The 14,081-nt window shown below is 45.5% G+C and overlaps 1 protein-coding gene across 8 annotated transcripts in view; it reads left to right on the forward strand.

Annotated features, from left to right (window-relative positions):
- Positions 1–14,081, forward strand: part of PTPRU (protein tyrosine phosphatase receptor type U) — a 488,373-nt gene that overhangs the window by 252,033 nt on the left and 222,259 nt on the right. For all 8 annotated transcript variants that reach the window (XM_048499773.1, XM_048499774.1, XM_048499775.1 and 5 more), the window contains exons 5-7: positions 673–788; positions 5,492–5,666; positions 6,742–7,035. In XM_048499773.1, coding sequence (XP_048355730.1) covers positions 673–788; positions 5,492–5,666; positions 6,742–7,035 — 585 coding nt within the window. The remainder of the gene's footprint in view (positions 1–672; positions 789–5,491; positions 5,667–6,741; positions 7,036–14,081) is intronic.

Below are 14,081 nucleotides of genomic sequence, written 5' to 3' on the forward strand. Positions count from 1 at the left end.
TATTGTGAGGGGGGAAGGGCAAGGAGATTGTAAGCCCCTTTGAGTCTCCTACAGGAGAGAAAGGTCCAAACACCACCACCACCACCACCACCACCACCACCACCACCACCACCACCACCTGCTCCTCCTCCTCCTCCTCCTCCTCCTCCTCCTCCTCCTCCTCCTCCTCCTCCTCTTCTTCTTCTTCTTCTTCTTCTTCTTCTTCTTCTTCTTCTTCTTCTTCTTCTTCTTCTTCTTCTTCTTCTTCTTCTTCTTCTTCTTCTTCTTCTTCTTCTTCTTCTTCTTCTTCTTCTTCTTCTTCTTCTTCTTCTTCTTCTTCTTCTTCTTCTTCTTCTTCATTAGACCCTGCCCCTCAATTCCTCCTGGGGCTTACCAGTTGGGGTTTATCAGCTGGCAACCTAACATGGAGGGAGATATGGGGTTGATGCTTGGTGTACCCCATTCCTTACACATTCATTAAATTGTCAAAATGGAGCATGTGGGCATACAACCTGAACAGCGCGAGAAAGGGAAAGCTATATATGCTGCCCTCAGCTCTTTGGAGGAATGGTGGGGTGAACAAGTACTAGATAGACTATACCCTGTTGATTATGGTTAGCAGAGGAGGAGCAGAGAAGTGGTGCTTCAGAGACGACTAAGGATTCAATCCCTCTTCCTTCCCTTTTTCGGCAGCCAAAGCTCCTCATTTTTCCCGCCTGGGTGATGTGGACGTGAATGCGGGTCAGAACGCCACCTTTCAATGTGTGGCTGCCGGGAAGGCCTCTGAAGCGGAGAGGTTCCTCATGCAGGTAAGTCAAAGGTTACCACAGCTGTTCTTCAAGGTCTACCAGCCAGGTTTCTGTCACTTGGTTCTCACAATACAGCTCATGCCATCAGCCTGTTCCTTCTGACACATCATTTCCATGAAGGCCTAAAGGGAAGTAGGGACCACCAGATGTAATGCCACATCAAGAACACTGATTCAACCACCTACCGTATCTTTTAAAATTAATTTATTTTGTAATTACGGTTTCCATTCAAACAGTAAAGGCTCGCCTTTTTGCAGGAAGAAACGTGGCTGGAAAAAGAACCGTGGTAGCTGGTCAGTCCTCCTTCAAATGGGACAGGGCTCCAATCATTACCCATCTGGGACCAGATTCACTGTCCTACTTGGAACACAGCCATGCTCAACCTAAGTTTTTGGGTTATTTAAGAATAAGTCCTCTTCATTAACAAGACTATATACTGAATCTAATTTACTAATCCATAGCCACAGGTGGATTAACAGATTTGCCCTTTTCAGCAGTGAACATCAGTTCTGCTGTTATGAGAGTCATAACCAATTCTGTATCATTAACCCAAGGCAATCATTTTAGAAGTGTAACACCACCACCTTAGGCTTCGTTGGCATTTCATAACCTATCACCCCTTTAATTAACCAAAAGGGGTCAATTATGGGGTGATTCCAAAATACTTGGCTTGGCAATGCTGTTTCAAAACAGTAGCTACATTTCAGCTTTAAAGGTAAGTACCCATAAAACCAGCATTTATGACTGAGTGGCATGGCATGATGGGAACTTGGTTTTAGAGTAAGGCAATTCCTGCTTTTTTATTTGTCAAAAAATGTTCTCTCTTTAGATAATGCAACTGTCCTCAACCTTTTTGAGCCTGTGACAACCTTTGCAATTTCGACTCAGCTAGGTATATTTATGAATATTAGGAATATGTTATCGTCCCCCTGACCAAAGCGCACAAGAGGATTCTGAGATGGAAAAAGAAATTAGAGAGGCCAACAAAAGCAAAAATGTCGTGGTAATGGGCGATTTTAACTATCCCCACATAAACTGGAAAAATGCATGTTCAGGTCATAGTAAGGAGAGAACATTCCTGGATATGCTAAATGACTGTGGCTTAGAGCAGATGGTTGTAGAACCAACCAGGGGAGATGTGACCCTAGATCTAATTCTATGTGGGACCCAGGACCTGGTGCAAAAAAAGGGAAGTCAGTGTTTGTTGAGCTGGATAGGGGAACAGAGCCACCACACAATGCTGTCAGATTCAGTATCTCTGCATGCGAACAAGTGACAACTACTAATGTAGTTACATTTGCCTTCAGAAAGGGAAATTTCTCAAAGATGAGGGGGATAGTGCGCAGGAAGCTGAAAGGGAAAATTAAGAGAGTAAAAAATGTCCAAGGTGCTTGGAAGTTATTTAAAAACACAGTCTTAAAAGCTCAGCTGGAATGTGTTCCTGCGAGAGGGGTTAGGAAAGGCAGCTACCAGTCCAAAAGAAAGCCACCATGGTTAACAAGGGAGGTTGAGGAAATTATTAGGGAAAAAAAAGATGTCTTTTAGAAAAATGGAAGTCCAACTTTTAACTGGGATGAAGAATACCAGAGAGAAATCAATAAAAATGGTGGCAAAAAGAGAAGCAAGTTAGTTGTAAGGGAGGCAAAAAAAGGATTATGAGGGAACACATGGCATTGCGAACATCAAGCTCAGCAACAAACAGTTCTTCAAGTACATCAAAAGTAGGAAGCCAGCTAGGAAAAAGCGGTAGGCCTCGCTAGGATGATGGAAGGGAATACAAAAGGTGTGCTAAAAGATGACAGGGAGATTGCAGAGAAGCTGAATGAATTCTTTGCATCTGTCTTCACCCAAGAGGAGGTGAGGAAAATTCCTGGGTCTAGGGGGGACCTGGGAAATTACAGGCCAGTCAGTTTGACATCTGTTCCTGGTAAATTAGTAGAATCTATCATTAAAGATAAAATTATAAAACATGTAGAAAAGCAAGACTCCGGCTTGAGTGAAGAGTCATCAGCATGGCTTCTTTGTAGAGGCAAGTCCTGCATCTCTACAAACTTACTAGAGTCTCTTTTGAGGGTGTAAACAGACATGTGGATAAGGGGGAACCAGTGGACACTCGTCTACCTTGGATTTCCAAAAGTTGCTTTTTGACAAAGTTCCCTTCACCAGAGACTGTTGAGAAACCAACTCAGCAAATGAAGGAATAAGAGGGGAAGTCCCTCCCATGGATTAAAAACCTGGCTGGAGGAACAGGAAACAAAGGGTGGGTATGAAATGGGAAGTTCTCAAGCAATGGAGAGATGTAAGGAGTGGTGTCCCCCAAGGATCCTCAGCCAGGTATTGGGACCTGTGCTCTTTAACTTCCATTCATAAAATGACCTGGAAGTAGGTGGGTAGCGTGGTGGCCAAGTTTGCAGATGATACCAAATTATGTAGGGTGGTGAGAACCACAAAGGATTGCGAAGAGCTCCAAGCTGGATCCTTTGATAAATTAGGTGAGTGGGCTAAGAAAATGGCAAATGCAGTTCAATGTAGCAAAATGCAAAGTGATGCACATAGGGCAAAAAAAATCCAAACTTCACATACAATCGCCTTTAAGCAGGGGTCAGTGCTATCAGTCACAGACCAGGAAAGGGATTTGGGCGTCTTAGTTGATAGTTCCATGGGAATGTCAACTCAATGCATGGCAGCTGTGAAAAAGGCAAACTCTATGCTGGGGATAATTAGGAAAGGAGTCGATAATAAAACTGCAAGGATTGTCATGCCCTTATATAAAGCAGTGGTGCAGAGAAGGGCAACGAGGATGATTGAAGGATTGGAACACCTTCCTTATGCGAGGGAGAGGCTGCAGCCGCTTGGGACTTCTTTAGTTTAGTCGGAGAGGGAGACGCCTTGAGGGGGGGATATGGATTGAAGTCTATAAAATTATGCATGGGGTAGAAAATGTTGACAGAGAGAAATTTTTCTCTTTTCTCTGCCAATACTAGAACCAGGGGGCATTCATTGGAAAATGCTGGGGAAGAATTAGGACTAATAAAAAAGTGGAAACACTTCTTCACGCAACGTGTGATTGGTGTTTGGAATATGCTGCCACAGGAGGTGGTGATGGCCACTAACCTGGATAGCTTTAAAAAGGGCTTGGACAGATTTATGGAGGAGAAGTCAATCTATGGCTACCAATCTTGATCCTCCTTGATCTCAGATTGCAAATGCCTTAGCAGACCAGGTGCTCAGGAGCAGCAACAGCCGCAGAAGGCCATTGCTTTCACATCCTGCATGTGAGCTCCCAAAGGCACCTGGTGGGCCACTGCGAGTAGCAGAATGCTGGACTAGATGGACTCTGGTCTGATCCAGCAGGCTAGTTCTTATGTTCTTATGTTCTTAGGTGGTTGCACGCACCCACAAAATGGCTGCTGCAAGAGGCACAACCAGTCACAAAATGGCTGCCGAAGCTTACTTTTAGTCACAGAGTGAAGATGCTTGTGCTGTGGTGATGGCAGCTTCTGCTAAATCTCTGCAGTCAATCAAACCTTCAATTGGCCAGTCAAAAGAATTGCTGGGCAAAAGTTCTATCTGACCCTGCCCACTTTCTAAAACCACTTGTTGACTCCAGGAAAGTTGGCGGGGGCATCATGGTGCCTGCAGGTGCCATGTTGGGGACCACTGAGCCTGCCAAGGTATGGGAAATAATTAAGCAGGAATTGTCAGCTTCTTCAGCATCAGGGCTGGATCCTTCCAGCTTTGACATGACTGTTTCCCACCCCCATGCAATTTGGCTTGAGAGGATTTGGCTTCTTCTATTGCAACTCTGCCTAAAGAGAATGATTGTGTATGAAGGCATGAATGTGTACAATTTTCGAGAAGGGAATGAGGTTTCAACAAACTTTCTAGAGAGTTTTCTGTTGGTCACTCAAACATGCTTATCCCCATAGACAGCTAGGAGCACCAACTACCAGAAAAAATTATGGTTTCCTGTCTGAGCTTCCTGATGTCCTGAAGGCATCTGTGAAAATGTTGCCCTGATGTCCCCATACCTAGAGCTGGCCCTGGTGCTTTGCTATAGTTTATTTTATTTATTTTATTTTTCTACTTGCATCCCGCCCTCCCCCATAGGCTCAGGGCGGTGGACAACAACATAAACAGCAAAAAACATCAATAACCATAGCATCATAGACGTAAAAAACATCAATAATCATAGCATCATAAACTAGTCACAAAAATGGCTGCTGAAGCTTACTTTCAGTCACAGAGTGAAATTGGGGGTGGTGCTGAGGAGTCTCGGCCTGAATTTTCCTCTCTTTAATGTTAGCACTCTGACTTGGTTGGGCCAGGCTAGGTGGATCTCAGAAGCTAAGTGGGATTGGCCCTGCTTAGTAGATGGATGAGACAACCACCAAGGAAATTCAGGGTTGCTATACAGAGGAAGGCGATGACCAACCACCTCTGTTCATCTCTTGCCTCAAAACCCCTGTGGGGTCAACATAGGTTGCTGTGAGTTGACAGAAGCAATGCATCTGATCTTGTTTTATATGCAACTGGGGCAGGAACAGGAATGGCAGATCTGTTATACCAGATTTGGTCCTACAGAGATGTGGGACTGGATTTCAAAGTACAAAGGCATGAGGGGGCAAGGGGTGAAGAGAGGAAAAGAGTATGCTAGCCACCTTTCAATAGTTTTTTATCTCCTTTTGTTTTTCCAATGGCAGAGGCAGAATGGAGCGATCGTGCCAGCTGCCTCCGTGAAACATATCAGCCACCGGAGATTCTTGGCAACCTTTCAGTTGGACAAGGTGTCCAAAGAAGATCAAGATTTTTACCGCTGTGTTACCCAGTCTGGCAGGGGTGCTGGCGTCTCCAACTTTGCCGAATTGATTGTGAAAGGTATGGATTGATGTCTGGGGCTGACTGGATTACTGTCATTCTGGCAGAGGGTGAGGCAGGACTGAAGGAATTAAGTCACAAGCTGGCTTTTCTAGATGGCATGATGGTTTTGCAAGAGTCAAGCTACGTGTGGTTAATAGTTCTGATCATGGAAGAACGACATCACACGCAGTGGGCAGAGTCCTGCAATGTGTTACAGAACTAAAACATGGAAAAAGGTGTTTTGAATCTGGAAACAGATAGTCATGGAATTAAGTGCCTCTTTTCCTGGAGTGCTGGAACATTTGCTAATTTTCAGGTAGCAGCAGATTGTGCTAGTCAATGAACATGTCTAATTAGAGGAAGGGGAAGAATAGCAAGAGTAAGGTTTCCTTCTCAGGGGTGGCCAACCTATGGGGCTCCAGATGTTCATGGACTACAATTCCCATTCATCCCCTGCCAGCATGACCAATTGGCCATGCTGACAGGGGCTGATGGGAATTGTAGTCCATGAACATCTGGAGCGCCATAGGTTGGCCACCCCTGTCTAGGTCCTTTGTTAATTTATTGTGCCAGATATCACTAGACCAGGGGTCTGCAACCTGTGGCTCTCCAGATGTTCATGGACTACAATTCCCATCAGCCCCGTCAGCCAATTGGCCATGCTGGCAGGGGCTGATGGGAATTGTAGTCCATGAATATCTGGAGAGCCACAGGTTCCAGACCCCTGCACTAGGCAGTTTACTGTTTGTGACGAAACACAGCACCACCTTTTCATAGTGCCTGACCTGCAATAAGACTGAAATGCAGTTTTTAAACACAGTGGTAAGATGGTAGCTGTCCTAGTATCTGCTTTGTTTTAATCCAAAGAGTCTAGAAGAGAGGCCGCCAATCTTTTTGAGCTGGTGGGCACTTTTGGAATTTTGACCCAGAGTGGTGGACACAAGCACAAAATGGCTGCCACAGGATGCAGAGCCAACTACAAAATGCCAGAGCATCAATCTAATGGTAACTCTACAATATTTCAGGTAGCAGCTGTGTTTAATAGGGGGCCTTTTAAAAAGCCCACTAACTGTCTCTCCCTCCTTCTTAACAGAACCCCCCACGCCCATTGCACCCCCGCAGTTGCTACGAGCGGGCTCCACCTATCTGATCATCCAGCTCAACACCAACTCCATCATTGGGGACGGTCCCATCGTAAGGAAGGAAATTGAGTACCGCATGACCTCGGGCCCATGGTCGGAAGTGCACGCCGTGAACATGCAGACCTACAAGCTGTGGCACCTGGATCCTGACACAGAGTACGAGATCAGCGTCCTGCTCACCCGTCCAGGGGATGGGGGGACTGGCAGACCTGGGCCACCGCTCATCAGCAGGACCAAGTGTGCAGGTAGGAGAAGCTCTTGTTGCCAACATTGCTCATTCAAAAATGATCTTCCTTCTGTCCGGAAAGCTAGTGGCCTGGGTTAACTCTAAAACAGAACAGAGATGATTTGCCAGGCAGAATTCATTTTTTCCCTTGGCATTAGGGTGGTAACAGGAGGGAAGTTGGCATGGTATAGCCTGATCCTGTTAGACCTCAGAGGCTAAGCAAAGTCAATGATTGGATGGGAGAATGGCTGTCAAGGGGGAGAAATTAGCAAAGCACCTCTGCTTCTCACTAGCCTTGAAAACCCCTGGCTGGGGTGGCTGTAAGTCCATGATAAAGCCTGATCTCATCAGATCTCAGAAGCTGAGCATGGTTGATTCTTGATTGAGAGACCACCACGGAAGACTCTGCAGAGGAAGCCGGTTGCAGCCACTTCTATTTTTCGCATGTCTTGATAGCCCCTGGTTGAAATAACCATCAGTCAGTTGTGAGTCGACAGTACGGCACATACACACTTAGGGTGGCAATGGCAGCTGTGCAAAATTTTTTTTTCTCATGTTTGACTTTTTAAACTTTTTGCCTGTTTTCACATTGCTGCTTTCTGCACTTTCTGCACTGAATTCATGGAAACAGTAATGTTAGAAGTTGCCGATGAGAGATGCAGCTTAAAAGGGAAAGCAGAACTGCAGCTTTATTTAAGGTGCCTGTGACGGAGACCTCTGGGAACAAAGAGCTCGAAGCAACGAGCTCTTTGCACATTGAACGGGCTCTTGCACATTGATCTATCTCAGTGGCGGCTAGCACGAACAGCTGCCCTTGTCAGTTTGCAAACCTGTTTCCATAGTAAGATTGAATAACCACTTCGCTGATTTGCACCCACCAGGGTTTTTTTTTTTGGATAGCTCTAGACCTTTGGGCAATAGTCAGTGCCATTTAACTTGAAAAAAGTAAGACGCTTATGGAGACGGAGCTCCAAGTCTTTATCCAGACAGTGTCAGAAGACAGCCAAAACAGCTGGGCCTGCTCTCCCTAGAAATATCCTTTGAAAAGCAAAATCAAAGGTCAAAGAGAAGATGGAGCCTGCAGAGCTGCCTTAGCCCAAATCAGAATCTTAGTTCATGTAGCTCAAGTTTCTCCAACATAGTACCCATTAAGTGTTTTTAAAAGGTGGGTGGGCTGAGGTGGTACCCTGGTCCTGCAGAATTTCTGATTGGCCACTGAAGATCTAATTAGCTATGCAGCTTTAAAATAATGTTCTTTTGGCACCAGCTGCCCCAAAGTGTTTGTTTTAGTCCGTCTCACTCTTTTAAAGTACCCCTCTACTCCCCCTCACTTGGGCTTCCTCTGTGGCTCCACCTCCTGTGGGAACCATGTGACAGTTGGCTCCACCTCCTGCGGCAACCATTTTGAGGCTGTGTCCACCACCCTGTGTCAGAATTTCAAAGGTGCCCAGAAAACTTAAAAGGTTGGGGACCACTGATCTAGCTGACTATCCTCTGAATTACAGTAGCCCTGCATGCTTTCAGGCAGACATAGTTTCCAGCCTGTGCTACCTGTGACTCTTTCGCTGGAGATGACAGTAGGGGCCAGGGACTGAACCAGAGATCTACAGGCAAAACACCAGCTGTATCACCAAGCCACACAGGGCAGCAGTTTAAGGAATCAGGCTAAGCAACTGAGTAAATATACCTCCTCATTTAGAAAAGTCTTTGACTGGTTGGTCATTTCAGTGGCTTTTTGTTGCTAATTAACTGTGAACAAACGAGTAACATGGCACAGAGCCCTCTACCTATGCAATTCTTGTTTAACCCAAAACAGTAGAGATGGAGTTTGCCACATCTGTATGGGAAATCAGGAAGCCTGCAGGCCAAATGGGTTGTTTTGTGTCAAGGAAGTAAAGGGGTGAGGGGAACTTAAACGTTCTTTCCTACTGTGGTCTGGTCCTGGTCCAAATCAGGCATCTCCTATTTAAGAAAACAAAACCCACTGAGAGCTCAATACATGGAAATCCCATATAAGGGTCTCCTCTGGTTTCTTCTGGTCCCAGCATTAATTCTTGCATCCCCTATTCTGTGGTCCCCACCTGAATCTGTCCCAGCCGCTATCTCTTTAAAACTGAACTGACCAGGAACTAAATATAAGAAACTCTCAATGCCCCGTCTAGCCTCCTTCACCCACTTGTGCCGTGGCACCAGTGTGGATACTGATCACATCTTCCTCCTGCTACAAAACAAAATCAGGAATGACCACACGTGAGACTCCCAGTGTTTCATTTGGTGCCCATCATGTTGCCCTTCTGAGTATGAAGCTGGGATGTTGTCTGGTTTGCTTGTTCTAGGGACAGTAGTGAAAAGGGTCTATCTTTATTTATTTATTTATTGTATGTATAGACCGCCCTCTCCCAAAGGGCTCAGGGCAGTGAACAACAGATTAAAAAAATGCAATTAACAGATAAAAATGCAATTAACAGATAAAATGCCATTAAATAATTAAAACCACTTCATCTCTAACTAACATTAAAAGGTTAGCTGTAAAGGTTGCCAGCCTCCCAATGAAGCCTGGAGGTCTCTCAGAATTACAACTGATCTCCAGATGATAGAGAGCAGGTAGCCTAGAGAAAACGGCTGCTTTGGAGGGTGGACTGAATGGCTTCATACCTTGCGGAGGTCACCTTCCTTCCTCAAACTCTGCCCTCCCAAGCTCCGCCCCCAAATCTCCAGGAATTTCCCAACCTGGACTTGGCAACCTTAGAGTGTATCCCTGGCAACCTGCATGCTTGATGCTCTGAGAATTAGCAGTTCAGAGACTCGGGTGTTCACAAGAGATGGGTCTGAGCAAGACAGATATGCCTGCAAGTCAGTGGCTGGAACATTTGGAGTGTTTTTACCTGTCCCAGAGACTCGGGGGAGCCAGCCGAGCACTTTTATGGCTGTCTGTTTGAGATGGTATTATGAAGGTCCTTAAGTCCTTGGGTTGTCTCTGAAGCAGACGTGTTTACTGTCATCAAGGCTCACAATTAGACAAGTGCTAATGACCACCTTGAGACAGATCAGAGGGATGAGAGAGAATCCATTTCCAGAGAAATACCTGTTTTTTTGCAGACAGAAGCCAGCCTTTGTGATCCAGATTTACGGTCCTGTTCACAAACTGGGGCCACGTTAAACTGACAAATGATCATTGCTTCGGCAACTGAGTAAAGGAGCAGTCAAAGCATCTTGGCAGCAGGTGGATTAATAAAAGGCCAGGGACAATGCGGTTTAGCAGCCGCCTCCGCCCATCATGTATAATTCACTGCTGGGAGCACTTGAGTTTAAATTTGAAAAGGGGAATGGGAAATGGGGAGAGGCGGCCTCGGTGCTTCAGGTTGAAAGAACCGAAGAGGAGTCTCGAGAAACAACATAACTGGTTGCCGCAGCTCAGCCCAGAGTGTCTCCTTGGTTCTGCAAAAGCTGAAGAGAGTGAAAAAAAAATTCTCGTGCAGAGAATACCACCGAGGGACAGTCTCAGGTTTATCACTGTCTGCACTCAAGTCCTGGAAATTCGTGCTGTAGCTTTCACTTCTCACTAGTGCAAATCAAACATGTGATCTGTGGCCATTCATGCATGTTCTTACCCCACAACTGTTAGCTTTGCAGTGGGTTTTTCCTGTAGTTTTTTAATTGCTCCTAGCCATGCCGTTTTGATTGCCTGCTGCTTCCTTGTTCATTCCATGCGATCTCCGTTTTGGTTATGGTGTGGTAATGGTAATTTCTAGGCTATGGTAATTTCATGTCAGTTAAAATAAAATTTTTAAAAAAGAAAGCCCTTCTGATTGTTTTGAAATGGTGACCTGAAGAGTGGGAGAAAGTGCAGTTGTATGGGCAGGAGAAGACGAAAAGGAGTGAGAAAACCCAAAGAAAGCCTAATAGAGTGATCTGCTTTGCTTTCCCTGTGAAGGGAGAAAAAAAGTCTCACTTTGGCTTTGGAAGTTGCGGGGGATTCTCTGCTCTGAAAGTGCAGTGAGTTTTGAAGAGGGGAAAATATATATGTAACCAAGAATCAAATCCAAAGGAAATGTACACTCAAAGTGAAGGAGGCCACAAGTTCATAAACAGCCCTCAATTTTTGCACCATTTTCTGTTTTTTCCACTGTGAATTTTTTCTCATGAAGAAGTCCAAGGTTATCCATGTTATCCAGGCACTTGTAACTCAGCATTGTACATATATTGTGTGCATCCTGGTGACCAGTGTAGGTATACATGGCACGTAAAATGCTTAAGTACCCTGATGTGGATGGTTTAGGATAGCTCACTCTTGTCAGATCTCAGAAGCTAAGCAGGGTTGACCCTGGTTATTACCTGGATGGGAAACCACCAAGGAAGTCCAGGATTTCCATGGAGAGGCAGGCTATGGCAAGCCACCTCTATTAGTCTCTTGCCTTGAAAACCCCGGGGGGCTGTGCCTTGACAGAACTTCCCTCCACCAGATTGTTAAGCAAAACTTTGCATCATGCATTTACTGTATGGTGGTTTGCTTGACATCTACCAAGACCCAGTGCTGTTTCTCTTCTGTACAGATTCCTACCTTGCAGACTAGACCCCCAGAGGTAGTAAAGGGGTGTGGTCTTGTTTTTAGGGACGCTGTTTTTGCAAAACCTTTTGTGTGGTTTAAGCTGCGGGCATTTTCTTGTGGGAGGTTAAGGTTAGGGTGGTTTGCCTATATGTTTCTTTTCCTTTCCTTTTAGAAATCCAGACTTTTCCACTCAGTGGCATTGAATGTACGATTCGGAGCTGTCCCAGTTTTTTGCAGCTGTAGGAAGTGTTTGCTCGGGTGGTTAATAATAGAGTATCTCGAGTCGAGTATGATAGGCATGTTCCCTTCTTTCCTCGGGCCATGCATTACAATTGCTTTTAAGTGAAAATTGCCCTCAGTGTAAGAAGCCCTGTCAGTGGGAGCTCGGAAACCTTTTGCTGCACTTGCCGGGGAAACAGCAAAGGGCTTAGGAACGTTAAGCGCCTCAAACTGTGTTTAGAGAAGCGCACAGCTCTGCTTCTAATTGACTTTTTCCAACATCCGCTTCCTGCAGCAGTTTACTCCATTATATGGTTTCCTGGATCTTTCAGGAGGGCTGATGTCCAACCCAATCCGCTCTTGAGGCAAGGCAAGGCACCGTTAACTAGATGTCCACAACTGAGGTGCGAGCTGTGCCGTTCCGGTATCTTGGTTGGAGTTTCCTGCATGGGGCTTTGGGGTTTGTTGTCAAGCCATCTCTGTTCTTCACTTCTCTGCCCTCTCGTTCCAAATGCAGAGCTGGTTCGACGATCCCTTATTAATAAACATGTGCCATTCTCAGCAGATCTTCCTCCTCCCATCAAACTTCATGAGCTAATAGTTAAAGGGATTGCACTTTGCTTTGTTTTAAAGCATAAATCCCAATATAGCGGCGGCCCGTTTCAGGCAGGTAACTGATTTTGTGTGTAGTAGAGGAGTGTGATTCAGGTCCACTTGCACCTTAAAGAGCCTTTCTGCACAAATCTCTTGAACTGTTTGTCAAACGTTTGTCAAACGTTTTCATTCTCCCTGCTTTTGTTTGCACTTACTTCCTTGAAACAATTCCTGGCCACCATTTTGTGAACCCCCCCCCCCCAGTTCTTCAACACTTCACAGCCTTGTGCTGCATTCTCTGCTCCTTGTACGCTCGCTGCTTCGGAGCCTGCCCCCTCCCCCACAGTAAAAGAACAAACAACTAAATGCTGTAGATAAACAGGCAAGGGGGAGTAGAGTAAGCTCAGAAGAAGATGCCAAGGAGGAAGTTCAGGGAAGCAGAGAAGTGTGGGAAATGAAGTCAGTAGATCACACAGCAACTGAAAACATTTTCAAAACTCTTCAGCCAGAGAATCGCTTTAAAAGGGGATTGATTTAAAATGTTTTGAGGCTGGAAAGAAAACTTTTTTGGGTAAAAACAATGTAGAACTCTGTGGAGGAAATGTTTTATTTCCTGCCTCAAAATGTTTTAAATAAGTTGTATGGAAAAGACCAAAGACCAACAAGATTTTCAGGGTATATGCTTCCAAGAATCAAAGCTTCCTTCGTCAGATATCAGATATCTTCACTGGGATAGTCACAGCTTCTCGGAGCTCTCTCAGCCCCACCTACCTCACAGGGTGTTTGTTGTGAGGAGGGAAGGGCAAGAAGATTGTAAGCCCCTTTGAGTCTCCTGCAGGAGAAAAAGGGGGGGATATAAATCCAAACTCCTCCTCCTCCTCTTCTTCTTGTTCTTCTTGTTCTTCTTGTTCTTCTTCTTCTTCTTCTTCTTCATCATCATCATCATCATCAGATACCATGGATGCTGACTTTCTCTACAAGTACAGCTGGCTTCTTGGCAAAATATTCAGTATTTCCCCCTCTGTTTCTCTGGCTCTTTATGGGAGATCTTTCAGTTACTGCTACAAGCTGCATGGGGCTTCCATCCCCTCGCTGAGGTAGTGGACATTAAAATCTATTTCCCCCTCCTTTCACCCAGACTCTCAGGGTGGCATAGATTCCCCCCCCCCCCCCCCCGCCATTTTATCCTCATAACAACCCTGTGAAGCAGGATAATGTGAGGAGGAACCATTGGCTGAAGGAGGAGGAGGAGGAAGAGTTTGGATTTATACCCTCTTTTTTTCCTGTAAGGAGACCCAAATTCCTTTTCCTTCCTCTCCCCATAACAGACACCTTGTGAGGCCGGTGAGGCTGAGAGAGTTCTGAAGAACTGTGACTAGCCGAAGGTCATCCAACAGGAATGTGGGAGTGGGGAAACACATCCAGTTCACCGCTGATGTGGAACAGTAGGGAATCAAATCTGTTTCTCCAGATTAGAGTCCACCCGCTCATAACCACTACATCATGCTGGCTCCCAAAGGCAAGTGAGCTTCACAGACATGTGGGGACTTGAACCTGGATCTTCTGAGACCTACTCTGACCATTCTGCAATACTGGAGGATTCCAGAAGGATGGGGAAGTGATTCACCTCCTGCTTTTGTAAGGGCGTTCCAAGTAGCTCAGCACAAAACTGCCGTTCCCTTTCAAACTGTCCTCTGATTCTT

The sequence above is a fragment of the Sphaerodactylus townsendi genome, linkage group LG06, assembly GCF_021028975.2.
Source record: "Sphaerodactylus townsendi isolate TG3544 linkage group LG06, MPM_Stown_v2.3, whole genome shotgun sequence".
NCBI lineage: Eukaryota > Metazoa > Chordata > Lepidosauria > Squamata > Sphaerodactylidae > Sphaerodactylus > Sphaerodactylus townsendi.